The sequence below is a fragment of the Oncorhynchus tshawytscha genome, unplaced genomic scaffold (genome assembly GCF_018296145.1).
Source record: "Oncorhynchus tshawytscha isolate Ot180627B unplaced genomic scaffold, Otsh_v2.0 Un_scaffold_7219_pilon_pilon, whole genome shotgun sequence".
Taxonomy (NCBI): domain Eukaryota; kingdom Metazoa; phylum Chordata; class Actinopteri; order Salmoniformes; family Salmonidae; genus Oncorhynchus; species Oncorhynchus tshawytscha.
In genome coordinates this window covers 80,001-103,256 of record NW_024609719.1, presented here as the reverse complement: position 1 = coordinate 103,256, position 23,256 = coordinate 80,001, and the positions used below count along the sequence as shown (strand labels likewise).

At 49.8% G+C, this 23,256-nt stretch overlaps 1 protein-coding gene across 9 annotated transcripts in view; it reads right to left on the bottom strand.

The window, feature by feature from the left end:
- Window positions 1-1,978: 1,978 nt before the first annotated feature.
- The window catches only part of rbm47 (RNA binding motif protein 47), an 82,234-nt gene continuing 60,956 nt past the window's right edge, over window positions 1,979-23,256 (bottom strand). For 4 of the 9 annotated variants that reach the window (XM_042317236.1, XM_042317235.1, XM_042317237.1 and 1 more), the window contains 6 exons: window positions 22,526-23,256; window positions 20,968-21,316; window positions 18,498-18,521; window positions 14,670-14,882; window positions 12,371-12,549; window positions 1,979-3,719 (listed from right to left, as the gene is read on the bottom strand). The exon at window positions 22,526-23,256 is cut by the window's right edge and continues 137 nt beyond it. In XM_042317236.1, the coding sequence (XP_042173170.1) occupies window positions 3,474-3,719; window positions 12,371-12,549; window positions 14,670-14,882; window positions 18,498-18,521; window positions 20,968-21,316; window positions 22,526-23,256 (1,742 nt within the window). In that variant the 3' untranslated portion in view covers window positions 1,979-3,473. The remainder of the gene's footprint in view (window positions 3,720-12,370; window positions 12,550-14,669; window positions 14,883-18,497; window positions 18,522-20,967; window positions 21,317-22,525) is intronic. The other 5 variants (XM_042317239.1, XM_042317242.1, XM_042317241.1 and 2 more) reach the window with 5 other exon arrangements.

Here is a 23,256-nt window from a genome sequence, read left to right as displayed (position 1 = left end):
AGCGTGGGCGTGGTGGATTGAGACACAGCCCATGAGGGTTGGTGTATTATGCTAATTAGATGTCAGCGTGGGCGTGGTGGATTGAGACACAGCCCATGAGGGTTGGTGTATTATGCTAATTAGATGTCAGCGTGGGCGTGGTGGATTGAGACACAGCCCATGAGGGTTGGTGTATTATGCTAATTAGATGTCAGCGTGGGCGTGGTGGATTGAGACACAGCCCATGAGGGTTGGTGTATTATGCTAATTAGATGTCAGCGTGGGCGTGGTGGATTGAGACACAGCCAGCCCATGAGGGTTGGTGTATTATGCTAATTAGATGTCAGCGTGGGCGTGGTGGATTGAGACACAGCCCATGAGGGTTGGTGTATTATGCTAATTAGATGTCAGCGTGGGCGTGGTGGATTGAGACACAGCCCATGAGGGTTGGTGTATTATGCTAATTAGATGTCAGCGTGGGCGTGGTGGATTGAGACACAGCCCATGAGGGTTGGTGTATTATGCTAATTAGATGTCAGCGTGGGCGTGGACATCGACTCTTAGTGCCTTCTGTGTTTGCTACACACAGAGACAGCAAAACACTGAATGTATAAAAAAACCTTCATATCTTTTACAGGGAAATCTGTTGCCTTTTAGAAATCAGCGAGAGAGAGAGAGAGAGAATACTAAGTTTGTGTTGGTATGAAACCCAAAGAGATCCAGGACCAGAGAGGTATCGGCAGGGATTCAATCTGATCGCGGCTTGTCGACGATGCTGCTGCCTAATTGGAAATTACCTCTAAACGTCAAGCGGTTTGGGATTAAATCCTGACCATAGTCTCTGTTCCAACGACCAGCTACCGCTGAGAATGAAGCAGTCTATTGGGCATGTAGTAATTCTGGGAAATGCTAGTGTAGTGTACAGAGTAAAACATATTCAACAGGCACTGCAGTTGAGCTCAGAGATCATAAGATCGGCTAGTGGAAAGGCACAATAGTCGAACCCAGAGAGACACAGATCTCTAGTAGAAAGGCACTGCAGTAGAAAGGCTTTACAGTGGGTTGAAGCTCAGCGGAGTGTGATGCTGCTAGCTTAGCATAAAGCTAACAGGGTGTTTCGGTAAGCTTAGCATAAAGCTAACAGGGTGTTTCGGTAAGCTTAGCACGTAGCATATGCTAGTTTAGCAGTTAGCTTAGCGTACGTAGCATATGCTAGTTTAGCAGTTAGCTTAGCACGTAGCATATGCTAGTTTAGCAGTTAGCTTAGCGTACGTAGCATATGCTAGCGCTAGAGAGTGTTAGGGCAGAGCAATACAAAATAATAAACGCCTTTGTCCATATTTGTTCACCATGTGAGAATCAAGCAATTACAAACAATTAGAATAAAGTACAGAACAACAACAACAACAACATGATAAAATAAAACAATTCAGTCTTAGTCTGCTGGAGGAGACAGTGAAGTGACAGGCCCAGGTTCCAGAACAGAAGTATAACATATCTAAAAACACCCATAAAAAGTACACATTTTTAAATGATACCCAGTATTACAGTATCTGAAAACTAATAGATACCCCCAACAAGCAAACTCATCTATGAAGCTAACAGCATGAATGGATTAATGAATACAACTTAAAATACAAACTCTTTTAATAATAAATTCAAAAAAAAATAAAAAGTCTTCAGTAGTTTCTGTAGTATTTTTTTTTCTCATTTTAGTTTTTATTTAGTTATATTTGTGTTGTTTTAAACGTTAACTAAAGTTTGAAAAAACAAAGTAAAATGTTATCTTTCTTTTTCTATTTCAGAAAACTAACAACAGAAACATAGACCTCTTCGGAAATACTTCAGTGTACCTTCAATGTTCTTGTTGCCCAGGCAACAGGGAGGAGAGGGTGGGGGGGGTCGTTGTCAGGGTGATGAAGTGATGTCATAGAAGGTGAGGGGGGTCCGTTGTCTGGGTGATGCAGTGATGTCATAGAAGGTGGGGGGGTTTCGTTGTCAGGGTGATGAAGTGATGTCATAGAATGTGGGGGTGGGGTGATGTTGAGCGTAAAGCTCAAGGTGAGCACTTCAACCCATGACCAGACCACATCTCCTTCATTGGGTCTTATATGTTTTCTTCTACACAGTCTGCTATACATCAATGGTTCTGATGGAAGTGGATGATTATAGACCCTGGGGATTCCTGGGATACCTACAAGATCTGGACTAATGCTGTTTTTCTCCTCTACCTGGTCATTAATGGTACCCACCTGGTGTCCCAGGTCTAAATCAGGCCCTGATTAGAGGGGAATCACCCACCTGGTGTCTCAGGTCTAAATCAGGCCCTGATCAGAGGAGAACAATGACTGGTGTCTCAGGTCTAAATCAGGCCCTGATCAGAGGAGAACAATGACTGGTGTCTCAGGTCTAAATCAGTCCCTGATTAGAGGAGAACAATGAAACAAAGCAGAGGAACTCTCCAGATTTGAATATGAGCGATATAGGCTCTATTCTATTCATAGAATATATTGTGTGAATGTTGTGTGAACATTGGGGAACGTCTGGTCCAGTATTCATTAGGACCAATGTGAACCTGTCAGTAGGACGTTGTTAAAACGTTGAAGGTTTGGCGCACGTCATAACGTAGCCTAGATGTTGGGCTGACGTTGAAGAACCGACACAGAGTAGAGTTTGTGTTAAAGGGTCCATTTAGTTTGTTTTTTGACATTGTGGACGTTGCGTAGACGTCGCTGTTGAAGACATTGAGTTGACGTGTCGTTATTTGAACAGGGGAGAGGTGATATGTGGGGATGAGGTCTTCTGTAGGTCGTCTGTAGTTCCTGACGTCGTGACACACAAGTTGTTTGAACGTTGAGTGGTGGTTGAACAGGCGTTGTGGACCAGACAGCTGGTAGCTGTTGTCAGTAGGTCTGGTATCTGTTGTCAGTAGGTCTGGTAGCTGGTATCTGTTGTCAGTAGGTCTGGTAGATGTTGTCAGTAGGTCTGGTAGCTGTTGTCAGTAGGACTGGTATCTGTTGTCAGTAGGTCTGGTAGCTGGTATCTGTTATCAGAAGGTCTGGTAGATGTTGTCAGTAGGTCTGGTAGCTGTTGTCAGTAGGTCTGGTATCTGTTGTCAGTAGGTCTGGTAGCTGGTATCTGTTGTCAGTAGGTCTGGTAGATGTTGTCAGTAGGTCTGGTAGCTGTTGTCAGTAGGTCTGGTATCTGTTGTCAGTAGGTCTGGTAGCTGGTATCTGTTATCAGTAGGTCTGGTAGCTGGTATCTGTTGTCAGTAGGTCTGGTAGATGTTGTCAGTAGGTCTGGTAGCTGTTGTCAGTAGGTCTGGTATCTGTTGTCAGTAGGTCTGGTAGCTGGTAGATGTTGTCAGTAGGTCTGGTAGCTGGTAGATGTTGTCAGTAGGTCTGGTAGATGTTGTCAGTAGGTCTGGTAGCTGGTAGATGTTGTCAGTAGGTCTGGTAGCTGGTAGATGTTGTCAGTAGGTCTGGTAGATGTTGTCAGTAGGTCTGGTAGACATCGTGGATGGGCACCTGAAACGCTGCGGCAGGGAAGGCCTGGGGCACGGCGTAACCCGCGTACCCTCCGTAGGCTGCAGCCGCCACGGCTGCGTTCTTCTGCAGGGCTGCCAGGGCAGCAGCGTTGTAGTTGGTGATGGGCATATAGCCTGCTCCATACAGACCACTGGCCGTGGGGATACGCTGCATGTTGTGGGTCATGGTGTACACTGGCGTGATGGGACGACCCTGAGGGGGAGGGGGGAGGGAGGGAGGGAGGGGAGGGAGGGAGAGGGTAGTGAGGGTTAGTGTGGAGGTGAGGAGACAGCAGGTATAACAGTCTGTGTGTGTACCTGGTAGGGTGGAGGTGAGGAGACAGCAGGTATAACAGTCTGTGTGTGTACCTGGTAGGGTGGAGGGAGGAGACAGCAGGTATAACAGTCTGTGTGTGTACCTGGTAGGGTGGAGGTGAGGAGACAGCAGGTATAACAGTCTGTGTGTGTACCTGGTAGGGTGGAGGGGAGGAGACAGCAGGTATAACAGTCTGTGTGTGTACCTGGTAGGGTGGAGGAGACAGCAGGTATAACAGTCTGACCTGGTAGGGTGGAGGAGGAGGAGACAGCAGGTATAACAGTCTGTGTGTGTACCTGGTAGGTCTGTGGAGGGTAGGGTGGAGGAGAGACAGCAGGTATAACAGTCTGTGTGTGTACCTGGTAGGTGGAGGGAGGAGACAGCAGGTATAACAGTCTGTGTGTGTACCTGGTAGGGTGGAGGGGAGGAGACAGCAGGTATAACAGTCTGTGTGTGTACCTGGTAGGGTGGAGGGGAGGAGACAGCAGGTATAACAGTCTGTGTGTGTACCTGGTAGGGTGGAGGTGAGGAGACAGCAGGTATAACAGTCTGTGTGTTCTGGGCTGTGTGTGTACCTGGTAGGGTGGAGGAGGAGACAGCAGGTATAACAGTCTGTGTGTGTACCTGGTAGGGTGGAGGTGAGGAGACAGCAGGTATAACAGTCTGTGTGTGTACCTGGTAGGGTGGAGGGTGAGGAGACAGCAGGTATAACAGTCTGTGTGTGTACCTGGTAGGGTGGAGGTGAGGAGACAGCAGGTATAACAGTCTGTGTGTGTACCTGGTAGGGTGGAGGGGAGGAGACAGCAGGTATAACAGTCTGTGTGTGTACCTGGTAGGGTGGAGGTGAGGAGACAGCAGGTATAACAGTCTGTGTGTACCTGGTAGGGTGGAGTGGAGGAGACAGCAGGTATAACAGTCTGTGTGTGTGTACCTGGTAGGGTGGAGGGAGGAGACAGCAGGTATAACAGTCTGTGTGTGTACCTGGTAGGGTGGAGGAGGAGACAGCAGGTATAACAGTCTGTGTGTGTACCTGGTAGGGTGGAGGGAGGAGACAGCAGGTATAACAGTCTGTGTGTGTACCTGGTAGGGTGGAGGGGAGGAGACAGCAGGTATAACAGTCTGTGTGTGTACCTGGTAGGGTGGAGGGGAGGAGACAGCAGGTATAACAGTCTGTGTGTGTACCTGGTAGGGTGGAGGGGAGGAGACAGCAGGTATAACAGTCTGTGTGTTCTGTACCTGGTAGGGTGGAGGGAGGAGACAGCAGGTATAACAGTCTGTGTGTGTACCTGGTAGGGTGGAGGGAGGAGACAGCAGGTATAACAGTCTGTGTGTACCTGGTGTGTGGAGGGACCTGGTAGGGTGGAGGTAGGGTGGAGACAGCAGGTATAACAGTCTGTGTGTGTACCTGGTAGGGTGGAGGGAGGAGACAGCAGGTATAACAGTCTGTGTGTGTACCTGGTAGGGTGGAGGGGAGGAGACAGCAGGTATAACAGTCTGTGTGTTCTGGTCTGTGTGTGACCTGGTAGGGTGGAGGGGGTGGAGGAGGAGACAGTCTGTGTGTTCTAACAGTCTGTGTGTGTACCTGGTAGGGTGGAGGGGAGGAGACAGCAGGTATAACAGTCTGTGTGTGTACCTGGTAGGGTGGAGGGAGGAGGAGACAGCAGGTATAACAGTCTGTGTGTGTATAACCTGGTAGGGTGGAGGGTGGAGGAGACAGCAGGTATAACAGTCTGTGTGTTCTGGGCTGTGTGTACCTGGTAGGGTGGAGGGAGGAGACAGCAGGTATAACAGTCTGTGTGTGTACCTGGTAGGGTGGAGGGAGAGGAGACAGCAGGTATAACAGTCTGTGTGTGTACCTGGTAGGGTGGAGGGAGGAGACAGCAGGTATAACAGTCTGTGTGTCTGTGTGTACCTGGTAGGGTGGAGGGGAGGAGACAGCAGGTATAACAGTCTGTGTGTGTACCTGGTAGGGTGGAGGGGAGGAGACAGCAGGTATAACAGTCTGTGTGTGTACCTGGTAGGGTGGAGGGGAGGAGACAGCAGGTATAACAGTCTGTGTGTGTACCTGGTAGGGTGGAGGGAGGAGACAGCAGGTATAACAGTCTGTGTGTGTACCTGGTAGGGTGGAGGGAGGAGACAGCAGGTATAACAGTCTGTGTGTGGTAGGGTGGAGGTGAGGAGACAGCCTGGTAGGGTGGAGGGGGGGAGGAGACAGCAGGTATAACAGTCTGTGTGTGGTAGGGTGAGGGGAGGAGACAGCAGGTATACCTGGTAGGGTGGAGGGGAGGAGACAGCAGGTATAACAGTCTGTGTGTGTGTGTGTGTACCTGGTAGGGTGGAGGTGAGGAGACAGCAGGTATAACAGTCTGTGTGTGTACCTGGTAGGGTGGAGGGGAGGAGACAGCAGGTATAACAGTCTGTGTGTGTACCTGGTAGGGTGGAGGTGAGGGGAGGGGGGAGACAGCAGGTATAACAGTCTGTGTGTGTACCTGGTAGGGTGGAGGGGAGGAGACAGCAGGTATAACAGTCTGTGTGTGTACCTGGTAGGGTGGAGGGAGGAGACAGCAGGTATAACAGTCTGTGTGTGTACCTGGTAGGGTGGAGGGGAGGAGACAGCAGGTATAACAGTCTGTGTGTGTACCTGGTAGGGTGGAGGGGAGGAGACAGCAGGTATAACAGTCTGTGTGTGTACCTGGTAGGGTGGAGGGAGGAGACAGCAGGTATAACAGTCTGTGTGTTCTGGGCTGTGTGTGTACCTGGTAGGGTGGAGGGGAGGAGACAGCAGGTATAACAGTCTGTGTGTGTACCTGGTAGGGTGGAGGGGAGGAGACAGCAGGTATAACAGTCTGTGTGTTCTGGGCTGTGTGTGTACCTGGTAGGGTGGAGGGGAGGAGACAGCAGGTATAACAGTCTGTGTGTGTACCTGGTAGGGTGGAGGTGAGGAGACAGCAGGTATAACAGTCTGTGTGTGTACCTGGTAGGGTGGAGGGGAGGAGACAGCAGGTATAACAGTCTGTGTGTGTACCTGGTAGGGTGGAGGGGAGGAGACAGCAGGTATAACAGTCTGTGTGTTCTGGGCTGTGTGTGTACCTGGTAGGGTGGAGGGGAGGAGACAGCAGGTATAACAGTCTGTGTGTGTACCTGGTAGGGTGGAGGGGAGGAGACAGCAGGTATAACAGTCTGTGTGTGTACCTGGTAGGGTGGAGGGAGGAGACAGCAGGTATAACAGTCTGTGTGTGTACCTGGTAGGGTGGAGGGGAGGAGACAGCAGGTATAACAGTCTGTGTGTGTACCTGGTAGGGTGGAGGGGAGGAGACAGCAGGTAGACAGTCAGGTATAACAGTCTGTGTGTGTACCTGGTAGGGTGGAGGGAGGAGACAGCAGGTATAACAGTCTGTGTGTGTACCTGGTAGGGTGGAGGGAGGAGACAGCAGGTATAACAGTCTGTGTGTGGTACCTGGTACCTGGTAGGGTGGAGGGGAGGAGACAGCAGGTATAACAGTCTGTGTGGGTAGGGTGGAGGAGGAGACAGCAGGTATAACAGTCTGTGTGTTCTGTGTGTTCGGTAGGGTGGAGGGAGGAGACAGTGTGTGTACCTGGTAGGGTGGAGGGGAGGAGACAGCAGGTATAACAGTCTGTGTGTGTACCTGGTAGGGTGGAGGGAGGAGACAGCAGGTATAACAGTCTGTGTGTGTACCTGGTAGGGTGGAGGAGGAGACAGCAGGTATAACAGTCTGTGTGTGTACCTGGTAGGGTGGAGGGGGAGGAGGAGACAGCAGGTATAACAGTCTGTGTGTGTGGGCTGTGTGTGTACCTGGTAGGGTGGAGGGGAGAGACAGCAGGTATAACAGTCTGTGTGTGGTAGGGTGGACCTGGGTATAACAGTCTGTGTGGTAGGGTGGGGGAGGGGACAGCAGGTATAACAGTCTGTGTGTGTACCTGGTAGGGTGGAGGTGAGGAGACAGCAGGTATAACAGTCTGTGTGTGTACCTGGTAGGGTGGAGGGGAGGAGACAGCAGGTATAACAGTCTGTGTGTGTACCTGGTAGGGTGGAGGGGAGGAGACAGCAGGTATAACAGTCTGTGTGTGTACCTGGTAGGGTGGAGGTGAGGAGACAGCAGGTATAACAGTCTGTGTGTTCTGGGCTGTGTGTGTACCTGGTAGGGTGGAGGGGAGGAGACAGCAGGTATAACAGTCTGTGTGTGTACCTGGTAGGGTGGAGGGGAGGAGACAGCAGGTATAACAGTCTGTGTGTTCTAGGTATAACAGTCTGTGTGTGTACCTGGTAGGGTGGAGGGAGGAGGAGACAGCAGGTATAACAGTCTGTGTGTGTGGAGGTACCTGGTAGGGTGGAGGGGAGGAGACAGCAGGTATAACAGTCTGTGTGTGTACCTGGTAGGGTGGAGGGAGGAGACAGCAGGTATAACAGTCTGTGACAGAGGGAGGTATAAACAGTCTGTCTGTGTGTGTGTACCTGGTAGGGTGGAGGGAGGAGACAGCAGGTATAACAGTCTGTGTGTGTACCTGGTAGGGTGGAGGGAGGAGACAGCAGGTATAACAGTCTGTGTGTGTACCTGGTAGGGTGGAGGGGAGGGGAGACAGCAGGTATAACAGTCTGTGTGTGTACCTGGTAGGGTGGAGGGGAGGAGACAGCAGGTATAACAGTCTGTGTGTGTACCTGGTAGGGTGGAGGTGAGGAGACAGCAGGTATAACAGTCTGTGTGTGTACCTGGTAGGGTGGAGGGGAGGAGACAGCAGGTATAACAGTCTGTGTGTGTACCTGGTAGGGTGGAGGTGAGGAGACAGCAGGTATAACAGTCTGTGTGTTCTGGGCTGTGTGTGTACCTGGTAGGGTGGAGGGGAGGAGACAGCAGGTATAACAGTCTGTGTGTGTACCTGGTAGGGTGGAGGGGAGGAGACAGCAGGTATAACAGTCTGTGTGTTCTGGGCTGTGTGTGTACCTGGTAGGGTGGGAGGGAGGAGACAGCAGGTATAACAGTCTGTGTGTGTACCTGGTAGGGTGGAGGGGAGGAGAGGTAGGTATAACAGTCTGTGTGTAACTGGTAGTCTGTGTGTGTACCTGGTAGGGTGGAGGGAGGAGACAGCAGGTATAACAGTCTGTGTGTGTACTGGTAGGGTGGAGGGTGAGGAGACAGCAGGTATAACAGTCTGTGTGTGTACCTGGTAGGGTGGAGGGAGGAGACAGCAGGTATAACAGTCTGTGTGTGTACCTGGTAGGGTGGAGGGAGGAGACAGCAGGTATAACAGTCTGTGTGGAGGGAGGACCTGGTAGGGTGTGACCTGGTAGGGTGGAGGACAGCAGGTATAACAGTCTGTGTGTGTACCTGGTAGGGTGGAGGGAGGAGACAGTCTGTGTGTGTACCTGGTAGGGTGGAGGGGAGGAGACAGCAGGTATAACAGTCTGTGTGTGTACCTGGTAGGGTGGAGGGGAGGAGACAGCAGGTATAACAGTCTGTGTGTGTACCTGGTAGGGTGGAGGGAGAGGAGACAGCAGGTATAACAGTCTGTGTGTGTACCTGGTAGGGTGGACCTGGTAGGGTGGAGGAGAGGAGACAGCAGGTATAACAGTCTGTGTGTGTACCTGGTAGGGTGGAGGGAGGAGACAGCAGGTATAACAGTCTGTGTGTGTACCTGGTAGGGTGGAGGGGAGGAGACAGCAGGTATAACAGTCTGTGTAGGGTGGAGGGCTGTGTGTACCTGGTAGGGTGGAGGGGGAGGAGACAGCAGGTATAACAGTCTGTGTGTGTACCTGGTAGGGTGGAGGGAGGAGACAGCAGGTATAACAGTCTGTGTGTGTACCTGGTAGGGTGGAGGGAGGAGACAGCAGGTATAACAGTCTGTGTGTGTACCTGGTAGGGTGGAGGGTGGAGGAGACAGCAGGTATAACAGTCTGTGTGTGTACCTGGTAGGGTGGAGGGAGGAGACAGCAGGTATAACAGTCTGTGTGTGTACCTGGTAGGGTGGAGGGAGGAGGACAGCAGGTAGTCTGTATAACAGTCTGTGTGTGTGTGTGTAGTCTGGTAGGGTGGAGGGTGGAGGAGGACAGCAGGTATAACAGTCTGTGTGTGTACCTGGTAGGGTGGAGGGGAGGAGGAGACAGCAGGTATAACAGTCTGTGTGTGTACCTGGTAGGGTGGAGGGTAGGGGAGGAGGACAGCAGGTATAACAGTCTGTGTGTTCTGGGCTGTGTGTGTACCTGGTAGGGTGGAGGGGGAGAGACAGCAGGTATAACAGTCTGTGTGTGTACCTGGTAGGGTGGAGGTGAGGAGACAGCAGGTATAACAGTCTGTGTGTGTACCTGGTAGGGTGGAGGGGAGGAGACAGCAGGTATAACAGTCTGTGTGTGTGTGGGCCTGGTAGGGTGGAGGAGGAGGAGACAGCAGGTATAACAGTCTGTGTGTGTACCTGGTAGGGTGGAGGGGAGGAGACAGCAGGTATAACAGTCTGTGTGTGTGGTACCTGGAGGGGAGACAGCAGGTATAACAGTCTGGTAGTAGGGTGTGTGTGTACCTGGTAGGGTGGAGGGAGGAGACAGCAGGTATAACAGTCTGTGTGTGTACCTGGTAGGGTGGAGGGGAGGAGACAGCAGGTATAACAGTCTGTGTGTGTACCTGGGCTAGGGTGGAGGAGGAGACAGCTGGTAGTCTGTGTGTGTACCTGGTAGGGTGGAGGGAGGAGACAGCAGGTATAACAGTCTGTGTGTGTACCTGGTAGGGTGGAGGGGAGGAGACAGCAGGTATAACAGTCTGTGTGTTCTGGGTGGAGGGAGGAGACTGTGTGTGTACCTGGTAGGGTGGAGGGGAGGAGACAGCAGGTATAACAGTCTGTGTGTGTACCTGGTAGGGTGGAGGGAGGAGACAGCAGGTATAACAGTCTGTGTGTGTACCTGGTAGTCTGGTGTGTGTACCTGGGGGTGGAGACAGCAGGTATAACAGTCTGTGTGTGTACCTGGTAGGGTGGAGGGGAGGAGACAGCAGGTATAACAGTCTGTGTGTGTGTGTGTACCTGGTAGGGTGGAGGTGAGGAGACAGCAGGTATAACAGTCTGTGTGTGTACCTGGTAGGGTGGAGGGAGGAGACAGCAGGTATAACAGTCTGTGTGTGTACCTGGTAGGGTGGAGGGGAGGAGACAGCAGGTATAACAGTCTGTGTGTGTACCTGGTAGGGTGGAGGGGAGGAGACAGCAGGTATAACAGTCTGTGTGTTCTGGGCTGTGTGTGTACCTGGTAGGGTGGAGGTGGAGGAGACAGCAGGTATAACAGTCTGTGTGTGTACCTGGTAGGGTGGAGGTGAGGAGACAGCAGGTATAACAGTCTGTGTGTGTACCTGGTAGGGTGGAGGGGAGGTGAGGAGACAGCAGGTATAACAGTCTGTGTGTGTACCTGGTAGGGTGGGTGGAGGGGAGGAGACAGCAGGTATAACAGTCTGTGTGTGTACCTGGTAGGGTGGAGGTGTACCTGGTAGGGTGGAGGGAGGAGACAGCAGGTATAACAGTCTGTGTGTGTACCTGGTAGGGTGGAGGGGAGGAGACAGCAGGTATAACAGTCTGTGTGTGTACCTGGTAGGGTGGAGGGGAGGAGACAGCAGGTATAACAGTCTGTGTGTGTACCTGGTAGGGTGGAGGGAGGAGACAGCAGGTATAACAGTCTGTGTGTACCTGGTGTCTGTGTGTGTACCTGGTAGGGTGGAGGTGAGGAGACAGCAGGTATAACAGTCTGTGTGTGTACCTGGTAGGGTGGAGGGGAGGAGACAGCAGGTATAACAGTCTGTGTGTGTACCTGGTAGGGTGGAGGTAGGGGAGACAGCAGGTATAACAGTCTGTGTGTGTGGACCTGGTAGGGTGGAGGGAGGAGACAGCAGGTATAACAGTCTGTGTGTGTACCTGGTAGGGTGGAGGGAGGAGACAGCAGGTATAACAGTCTGTGTGTGTACCTGGTAGGGTGGAGGGGAGGAGACAGCAGGTATAACAGTCTGTGTGTGGGTCTGTGTGTGTACCTGGTAGGGTGGAGGGAGGAGACAGCAGGTATAACAGTCTGTGTGTGTACCTGGTAGGGTGGAGGGGAGGAGACAGCAGGTATAACAGTCTGTGTGTGTACCTGGTAGGGTGGAGGGGTGGAGGAGACAGCAGGTATAACAGTCTGTGTGTGTACCTGGTAGGGTGGAGGGGAGGAGACAGCAGGTATAACAGTCTGTGTGTGTACCTGGTAGGGTGGAGGGGAGGAGACAGCAGGTATAACAGTCTGTGTGTGTACCTGGTAGGGTGGAGGGAGGAGACAGCAGGTATAACAGTCTGTGTGTGTACCTGGTAGGGTGGAGGGAGGAGAGGAGACAGTCTGTGTGTGTACCTGGTATAACAGTCTGTAGGGTGGAGGGAGGAGACAGCAGGTATAACAGTCTGTGTGTTCTGTTCTGGGTCTGTGTGTGTACCTGGTAGGGTGGAGGGGAGGAGACAGCAGGTATAACAGTCTGTGTGTGTACCTGGTAGGGTGGAGGGGAGGAGACAGCAGGTATAACAGTCTGTGTGTGTACCTGGTAGGGTGGAGGGGAGGAGACAGCAGGTATAACAGTCTGTGTGTTCTGGGCTGTGTGGTCGTGCTGCAGGGCCAGGGGGTTAATGAGGTGTTCCACAGAGTGATGCATCTTCCCTTCCTCCATCAGCTTGGCTCCCTGGAACACCGGGTACTGGCCTCCTAGAGCCTGCAGGCCCACTGCACGCACACATACACACACACACACACACACACACACACACACACACACACACACACACACACACACACACACACACACACACACACAAAACCCCAGAATGAGAGTCAGATTGGGAAATGCCACTATGAGATGTCAAAGACAGAGGCACAGTTTTAACAGGACAAGAGACAGAGAGAGAGAGAGAGAGAGAAGAGAAGCAGGAGAGAGAGGAGAGAGAGAGAGAGAGAGAGAGAGAGAGAGAGAGAGAGAGAGAGAGAGAGAGAGAGAGAGAGAGAGAGAGAGAGAGAGAGAGAGAGAGAGAGAGAGAGAGAGAGAGAGAGAGAGAGAGAGAGAGAGAGAGAGAGAGGAGAGAGAGGAGAGAGAGAGTCAGAGAGAGAGAGAGAGAGACAGAGAGAGAGAGAGAGAGAGAGAGAGAGAGAGAGAGAGAGAGAGAGAGAGAGAGAGAGAGAGAGAGAGAGAGAGAGAGAGAGAGAGAGAGAGAGAGAGAGAGAGAGAGAGAGAGAGAGAGAGAGAGAGAGAGAGAGAGAGAGAGAGAGAGAGAGAGAAAAGAGAGAGAGACAGAGAGAATGGAGTTACCCAAGTTAGTGTTCGCCTCTGTTGGTTGGGGTGTGATTCGGATTAAAATGGTGCTCAGCTCTTGATTAAACCCCCTTCACACACACACACGCTAATACACACACACACACACACACACACACACACACACACACACACACGCTAATACACATGCCAACACAAGGTCACTCATTGTTTCAGATGGACAAAAGTCCACTGTGTTTCTCTGATCCAGTTTATTCCAGAGACTGAGAGAAGGATTGTGGGGGATTGAGCAATCACGTCCAGATTAGGAGAATCAGATTATCGTTCCATACCGGAGATATACACCTAACAGAAACCTAAATAAACCAATGAGTGACGTTTAAATCAGAAGAGATCAAAAGGCGGGGGTCAGAGATTGTTGATCTCTGACCCCCTTGATCTGAAGTGTTGAAGAATTTACAGTAAAGGAAAAACACATCACCATCATCACCAAGAGAGGTTTCTGTTTTTCTCTCCTGGTCTGAATAAGGGATAGTAGGACAGAGCAGGTAAAACAGAAGGATGCAATGGAAAGAGAGAGAGAGACAGACAGCCTCTCTGAGAAGAATGGCTTGCAGTTCAACTCCAGTCCAGGAGAGGGGGCAGTAGTGTCTCTTAGCCTCTTTTTTTTCCCCCAGAAAGCTGCGGTCTGTCAACGGTGACCTGAGCTGCATAAAAGGTCATCTATCAGCTGATATTAAAGTATTATAGTGAGAATCTATGACCCATCAATTCATCCTCAGGCTTCCTATATCTCATTTCCTGTCTGTTATTTCCTGCCTGCTGCCTCCCTCTGGGAACTGGAGTTGAGTGGTGGAAAGACCAGGCCTGGTTTAGACCGGTAGAGAGTTAGTTTGGACCAGGCCTGGTTTAGACCAGTAGGGATTTAGTTTAGACCAGTAGGGAGTTAGTTTAGACCAGGCCTGGTTTAGACCAGTAGGGAGTTAGTTTAGACCAGGCTTGGTTTAGACCAGTAGGGAGTTAGTTTAGACCAGGCCTGGATTAGACCAGTAGGGAGTTAGTTTAGACCAGGCCTGGATTAGACCAGTATGGAGTTAGTTTAGATCAGGCCTGGTTTAGACCAGCAGGGAGTTAGTTTAGACCAGGCCTGGTTTAGACCAGTAGGGAGTTAGTTTAGACCAGGCCTCGTTAAGACCAGTAGAGAGTTAGTTTAGACCATTAGGGAGTTAGTTTAGACCAGGCCTGGTTTAAACCAGTAAAGAGTTAGTTTAGACCAGTAGGGAGTTAGTTTAGACCAGTAGGGAGTTAGTTTAGACCAGTAGGGAGTTTGTTTAGACCAGGCCTGGTTTAGACCAGTAGGGAGTTAGTTTAGACCAGGCCTGGTTTAGAGGTATCTTTCACTGACTTGAGCCAGGCTTGAGACAGGAAGGAGACAGGCTTGAGACAGGAAGGAGACAGGCTTGAGACAGGAAGGAGACAAGAAGGAGAAAACTGAAGGAAGCAGGCGGCGATATAGGGGACAGTTTAGGGGGACGACGGGGGGTACGACGGGGGGTACGACAGGGGTGTGACTGACTTGTGCAAGGCTTGATGCCCAACGGGTTGACTGAGGCAGTCAGCTCCATAGAGGGTACCAGCTCGTAGGCCTTGTTGTCGGGGCCCTTGGCTTTGCCTTCATGGTACCGGCTGTAGATACCCCGCCCAGCAGAGTAACCACCCAGGTATGACCCCCGGGGGCCGGGGGCACGGCTACCTGCCGTCGCTCGGCCTCGACCTCGCACAGCACCTGCTGGAGATGGGCCACAGTGGGAGGGGGGGGCGCTGTTTAGGGTTACGCTTCAATATATAGGGAAATGGGATATGTTTAGGGCACGTTCTGCTTAGCACAGGGCCCAGCGTCGTCAGGGTTTGACCGGGGGAGGCCGTCATTGTAAATAAGTTTTGTTTCATAGGTTTGACGTCTTCACTATTATTCTACAATGTATAAAATAGTCAAAACTAAAGAAAAACCCTTGAATGAGTCGGTGTGTCCAAACTTTAAACTGGTACTGTGTGTATAGATAGATATTTTATAATATTCTGCCCCAGACATTACTACGAGCCCATCCTCCCTATTTAAAGTGCCACCAGCCTCCTGTGGCACTGAAGTTCATTATTGCTATCCGTGATCCTTGGGACGTCACTACCTTAAACCCCTAACCTACCCTAGACTCCTACCCTAAACTCCTACCCTACCCTAAACCTCTACCATACCCCTACCCTACCCTAGACTCCTACCCTAAACTCCTACCCTACCCTAAACCTCTACCATACCCTAAACCCCTACCCTATCCTAAACCCCAACCCTACCCTAGACTCCTACCCTACCCTAAACCCCTACCATACCCTAAATCCCCACCCTACCCTAAAGCCCTACCCTACCCTAAACTCCTATCCTAAACCCCAACCCTAATACCTACCCTACTCTAAACCCCTACCATACCCTAAAACCATACCTAAACCCCTACCCTAATCTAAACCCCATACCCTACCATAAACACCTACCCTAAACCCCTAGACTAAACTCCTAACTGAAACTCCTAACTGAAACCCCTACCATAAACCCTACCCTACTCTAAACTCCTACCCTTCCCTAAACCCCTACCCATACCCCTACCCTACCCTAAACCCCACCCTACCCTAAACCCCTAACCTAAACCTCTACCCTAAACCCCTACCGTACCCTAAACCCCTACCCTAACACTTACCCTACCCTAAATCCCTACCCTAAAACCCTACCCTAAACCCCACCCTACCCTAAACCCATTACCATAAACCACCTACCCTACCCTAAACCTCAACCCTAAACCCCTACCCTAAACCCCTACCCTAAACCCCTACCCTAAATCCTACCCTACCCTAAACCCCTACCCTAACCTAAATCCCTACCCTAAACCCCTACCCTAAACCCCTACCCCCTAAAACCCTAAAACCCCTACCCTAAACCCCTACCCTAAACCCCTACCCTAAACCCCTACCCTAAACCCCTAAACCCTAAAACCCCCCTACCCTAAACCCCTACCCTAAACCCCTGCCCTAAACCCTACCCTAAACCCCTACCCTAAACCCTAAACCCTAAACCCTAAAACCCTACCCTAAACCCCTACCCTAAACCCTAAACCCCCTAAACCCTAAACCCCCCTACCCTAAACCCTACCCTAAACCCCTACCCTAAACCCCTACCCTAAACCCCCCTAAACCCTAAACCCCTACCCTAAACCCCTAAACCCCTAAACCCTACCCTAAACCCCTACCCTAAACCCCTACCCTAAACCCTAAACCCCCCCTACCCTAAACCCCTACCCTAAACCCCTACCCTAAACCCCTACCTAAACCCTACCCTAAACCCTAAACCCCTACCCTAAACCCCTACCCTAAACCCCCCCTACCCTAAACCCCCTAAACCCCCCTAAACCCCTACCCTAAACCCTACCCCTAAACCCTACCCTAAACCCCTACCCTAAACCCCTAAACCCCTACCCTAAACCCCTACCCTAAACCCCCTAAACCCCTACCCTAAACCCCTACCCTAAACCCCTACCCTAAACCCCTACCCTAAACCCCTACCCTAAACCCCTACCCTAAACTTTAACTCTTACTTTAACCGTTGTAAATGTCAAATCCAATGGGGTGATGTCCGAGAGTTGGGACGTCCCAAGGAATCCAGTTTGGACATTTCCCATCAACCCCTACCCTAAAACCCTACCGTACCCTAAACCGCTACCGTACCCTAAACCCCTACCCTACCCTAAATCCCTACCCTAAATTCCTACCCTAAACCCCTACCCTAAACCCCTTCCCTACCCTACCCTAAACCCTACCCTAAACCCCTACCCTACCCTAAACCCCCTACCCTACCCTAAACCCCTACCCTAAACCCCCCTACCCTACCCTAAACCCTAAATCCCTACCCTAAACTCTAAACCCATACCCTAAACCCCTACCCTACCCTAAACCCCTACCCTAAACCCCTACCCTACCCTACCCTAAACCCCCTACCCTAAACCCCCCCTACCCTAACCCCTACCCTAACCCCTACCCTAAATCCCTACCCTAAACCCTAAATCCCTACCCTAAACCCTAAACCCCTACCCTAAACCCCTACCCTAAACCCCTACCCTAAACCCCTACCCTAAACCCCTACCCTAAACCCTAAACCCCTACCCTAAACCCCTACCCTAAACCCCTACCCTAAACCCTAAACCCCTACCCTAAACCCCCCCTACCCTAAACCCCTACCCCCTAAACCCTAAACCCCTACCCTAAACCCTACCCTAAACCCCTACCCTAAACCCTACCCTAAACCCCTACCCTAAACCCCCCTAAACCCTAAACCCCTACCCTAAACCCCTAAACCCTAAACCCCTAAACCCCCTACCCTAAACCCCTAAAACCCCTACCCTAAACCCCTACCCTAAACCCCTACCCTAAACCCCCCCCTACCCTAAACCCCCTACCCTAAACCCTAAACCCCTACCCTAAACCCCTACCCTAAACCCCTACCCTAAACCCCTACCCTAAACCCTAAACCCCTAAACCCCTAAACCCCCTAAACCCTAAACCCTAAACCCCTAAAACCCCTACCCTAAACCCTACCCTAAACCCCTACCCTAAACCCTAAACTCCTACCCTAAACCCCTACCCTAAACCCCTACCCTAAACTTTAACTCTTACTTTAACCGTTGTAAATGTCAAATCCAATGGGGTGATGTCCGAGAGTTGGGACATCCCAAGGAATCCAGTTTGGACATTTCCCATCAATCCCCTACCCTAAACCCCTACCGTACCCTAAACCGCTACCGTACCCTAACCGCTACCGTACCCTAAACCCCTACCCTAAATTCCTACCCTAAACCCCTACCCTAAACCCCTTCCCTACCCTACCCTAAACCCTACCCTAAACCCCTACCCTAAACCCCTACCCTATCCTAAACCCCTACCCTACCCTAAGCAAATCCAATGGGGTGATGTCCGAGAGTTGGGACGTACCAATGTCCAGTTTGGACATTTCCCGTCAAAGTGTGAAGCCGTCGTTAGGGGGGGGGGGCTGCTATGGGGCGTCATTTTACACGGTTTGTCAGAGGTGCAAAAATATATATACTGTACATTGTCTATGTTTATCTAGTCATTAGTTTGTGTGATTCCAACACTGGTAGAACATCTAATAACTGAAGTTGTCAAGGAGTGTGGGAGACATCGTGGGGTCTGACAGTTTGTCTGTCTACTAGTGAACTAAAGAGGTGATGGAACAAGGGGAAGTTGTTATAGAAACCCAGAGAGAGGAGTTGGTCACATGACCAGGAAGTTGATGTTTCATTGGATAAGGGAGTGTAAAGGAGTAGCCAATAAGGATGGAATAGATTACCATTGGTCTGTATCATTGGGCCTCCTTTGGAGAGAAAACCAGAACACAGTGATTACAGTCAATGTCTGGACGGATTAGTTGGATCGGCCCAAATGGAACCCTGTCCCCTATGTAGGGCACTACTTCTGACAAGGGCCCATAGGGTTAGAGCCAATAGGGCTCTGGTCGATAGTAGTGCCCTGCAAATGGAATAGAGTGCTACTTAGGACACAGATTAGTTGAGCTGCCACCCAGACACCTGCCAGCATCACTCATCACAGGGGACGGACTCAGCACTTAAAAGGGGGGACTCTCTGCAATATGGCGTCCTCAGAGGTTACTTACAGAGAGGCGCTTCCTGCTTACAGACGTGAAGGACAGCAGAATCATAATCAGCCAATGCTCCAGACAGCCACTAGGGGATCCTCTCGATGCAGGTATAGAGTCCCACAGTGGAGGTGTCATAATACCCATAAAACCTAGCGGTCAAACAGGGAAATGGTTCCAATTGTTTTTCCACCGTTCATTTTTCCCAAAGGGGATTTTACAAACACTTGAAATGAGGGCTGTGTTTTGTGTAGGTTTAACCTGCCGTGGTGTTTTGTGTAGGTTTAACCTACCGTGGTGTTTTGTGTAGGTTTAACCTGATGTGGTGTCATCCAGAGATTTGTAGTTCTTTACGAGAGCCACATTAGATAGTTAATCAAGAGATTTGTAGTGCTTTACGAGAGCCACATTAGATAGTTACTCCAGAGATTTGTAGTTCTTTACGAGAGCCACATTAGATAGTTAATCAAGAGATTTGTAGTTCTTTACGAGAGCCACATTAGATAGTTACTCCAGAGATTTGTAGTTCTTTACGAGAGCCACATTAGATAGTTACTCCAGAGATTTGTAGTTCTTTACGAGAGCCACATTAGATAGTTAATCAAGAGATTTGTAGTGCTTTACGAGAGCCACATTAGATAGTTACTCCAGAGATTTGTAGTTCTTTACGAGAGCCACATTAGATAGTTAATCCAGAGATTTGTAGTTCTTTACGAGAGCCACATTAGATAGTTACTCCAGAGATTTGTAGTTCTTTACGTTAGATAGTTCATCCAGAGATTTGTAGTTCTTTGTAGTTCTTTACGAGAGCCACATTAGATAGTTACTCCAGAGATTTGTAGTTCTTTACGAGAGCCACATTAGATAGTTAATCCAGAGATTTGTAGTTCTTTACGAGAGCCACATTAGATAGTTAATCCAGAGATTTGTAGTTCTTTACATTAGAGAGCCACATTAGATAGTTAATCCAGAGATTTGTAGTTCTTTACGAGAGCCACATTAGATAGTTACTCCAGAGATTTGTAGTTCTTTGTAGTTCTTTACGAGAGCCACATTAGATAGTTACTCCAGAGATTTGTAGTTCTTTATTAGATAGTTAATCCAGAGATTTGTAGTTCTTTACGAGAGCCACATTAGATAGTTACTCCAGAGATTTGTAGTTCTTTACGAGAGCCACATTAGATAGTTACTCCAGAGATTTGTAGTTCTTTACGAGAGCCACATTAGATAGTTACTCCAGAGATTTGTAGTTCTTTACGAGAGCCACATTAGATAGTTACTCCAGAGATTTGTAGTTCTTTACGAGAGCCACATTAGATAGTTACTCCAGAGATTTGTAGTTCTTTACGAGAGCCACATTAGATAGTTACTCCAGAGATTTGTAGTTCTTTACGAGAGCCACATTAGATAGTTACTCCAGAGATTTGTAGTTCTTTACGGGAGCCACATTAGCAGCTAATTAGCAATTCATTTGGGGGGTAAATACAGGCGAATACATGAATAAAAGATTTACACAGTTATCAAAACGTCACACCACGGTAAACTGACACGAAACATCAGCCCTTATTTTAAGTGTCTCTAAAAAAATCCCCTTTGGGGAAAAATGATTGGAACCATTTCCTTGTTTGACCGCGGGGTTTTATGGGTATCATGACTCATACTGTGGTACTCTATATGTCTCAAAGGAGGGAAGAAACTAGGAAGACACAACAGTGGCCATCTTGGGAATATTGTTGTTCTCGGTAGTCGCTAAGCAGGAAGTCACCCCGCTGTATCCTGTGACGTCATATTGCGGAGTGTCCCATTTTACCTCTCTAACAGTTATCAATGCTGATCGGTGATTTATAACCAGTAAATGATCAATAATCATTTAGAACACCTATTCATCAGATTCATCAATATCAATATTCATCACGATCATCTACTAATCACATGTATTTGATGAGGTGGATTCACTATTGGTTACATTTACAACAGCACACCCCATCTAATCTACACATCAGTTACGTCTGTAGTACAAAAGGCTACGTTTATACAGGCAGCCCAAGTTTCGAGCTAAAGAGCTGATCTGATTGGTGTAAAAAATAGAAAAAAACAAACAAGATCAGAATGTGACTGTCTGTGTAAACGCAGCCACAGAGAACCAGAAGGAAAGGACTCTAACCTTTGATGAAGTAGTCCCTGTTGGGTCCGATCAGCGTGTTGTAAGGGTACCCATAGTAGGTGAGGGTGTAGGGGTCACACTGGTACACGTAGTTCTGCTGGACTGGTTCCGGAGCTGCCACGGCCGCGGCCGCTGTAGCGCCCCCTTTAGATGCCTTCTGGTAACGCGTGTACTGCTCCTTGTCGACAGGCTTAGCCAGGGTGACCTCGATACAGGACCCCTCCACCTCCGTCCCGTTCAGGTGGTCCATGGCAACCACGGCATCGTCACGGGACGAGAAGTGGACAAAGGCGTAGTCGCGGATCTTCTTGACACGTTCCACGCAGCCCTGGTTCCACTGGCCAAACACCTAGAACACAGAGACATGTTAATACAGACCTGGTTCCACTGGCCAAACACCTAGAACACAGAGACATGTTCATACAGACCTGGGTTCCACTGGCCAAACACCTAGAACACAGAGACATGTTCATACAGACCTGGTTCCACTGGACAAACACCTAGAACACAGAGACATGTTAATACAGACCTGGGTTCCATTGGCCGAACACCTAGAACACAGAGACATGTTAATACAGACCTGGGTTCCATTGGCCGAACACCTAGAACACAGAGACATGTTAATACAGACTGGGTTCCACTGGCCAAACACCTAGAACACAGAGACATGTTAATACAGCCCTGGTTCCACTGGCCAAACACCTAGAACACAGAGACATGTTAATACAGACCTGGGTTCTACTGGCCAAACACCTAGAACACAGAGACATGTTAATACAGACCTGGGTTCACTGGCCAAACACCTAGAACACAGAGACATGTTAATACAGACCTGGGTTCTACAGCCCTGGCCAAACACCTAGAACACAGAGACATGTTAATACAGCCCTGGGTTCCACTGGCCAAACACCTAGAACACAGAGACATGTTAATACAGCCTGGGTTCCACTGGCCAAACACCTAGAACACAGAGACATGTTAATACAGACCTGGTTCCACTGGCCAAACACCTAGAACACAGAGACATGTTCATACAATGGCCAAACACCAAGCAACCAATCAACAAATCTGTCAATCAACCAAACAATCAACCAATCAAACAGTTGCTAAACCAATCAATCAGTAAATCAACCAATCAATCAGTAAATCAACCAATCAATCAGTAAATCAACCAATCAATCAGTAAATCAATCAGTAAATCAATCAGTAAATCAATCAATCAACCAATCAACCAATCAATCAGTAAATCAACCAATCAACCAATCAATCAGTAAATCAACCAAACAAATCAGTAAATCAACCAATCAATCAGTAAATCAACCAATCAATAAGTAAATCAACCAATCAATCAGTAAATCAACCAATCAATCAGTAAACCAATCAATCAGTAAACCAATCAATCAGTAAATCAACCAATCAATCAACCAATCAATCATTAAATCAACCAATCAATCAGTAAATCAACCAATCAATCAGTAAATCAACCAATCAATCAATCAATCAGTAAATCAACCAATCAATCAACCAATCAATCAGTAAATCAACCAATCAATCCGACCTGTCTCAGTGTGTCCTCGCTGGTCTCCATCATCAGGTTCCTGACGTATAGAATCTTCACGGTCTCCATGACGTCCTCGTCGACGTCTATCTCCGGCTCCGCCCAGTCCACGGCGATCTGGTGCCCCCACAGCTGGATTCTGCCGGGCATCAGCTTCCTGCGCGCCATGGCCGCGGCACGGTGACTCTCATACTCCACGAAGGCAAAGCCCCGGTTCTTCATCTTGTCCGCCGCGCTGGCGTACACTATGACGTCCAGGACGCCCTCCGTCACCTTGGACACCTCCTCCAGGATCTCCTCTCTCTTCTTGGTTTTGGGGATGCCCCCGATGAAGAGGCGACAGTTGTCCACAGAGCAGCAGACCCCTAGGAGGCGTCCGGGACGCACCTCGTAGTTGTTGAGCTCCCGCACGGCGCGTTTAGCCTGGTGTTTCTGTGTGTACATGACGAAGGCGTAGCCACGGTTCTTACCGTCAAAGTCCATCATCAGACGCATCTCGTAGATCTGACCCGCCGACTCGAACACCGGGACCAGCTCGTCTTCGTAGACGTCCCGGGGGATCTTACCCACGAAGATCTCACAGCCGCGTGGCGGGGAGGCGGATTCCCAGCCCGGCGGGGGGCCGTATTTCCTCTGACCGTTCTCCTGCACCATGCCGTACCCCGTACGCTCCATCAGAGACACTAGGGCCGCTTCGTTGTGGGCCCCGGACACACCCTCGGGCACTGTGA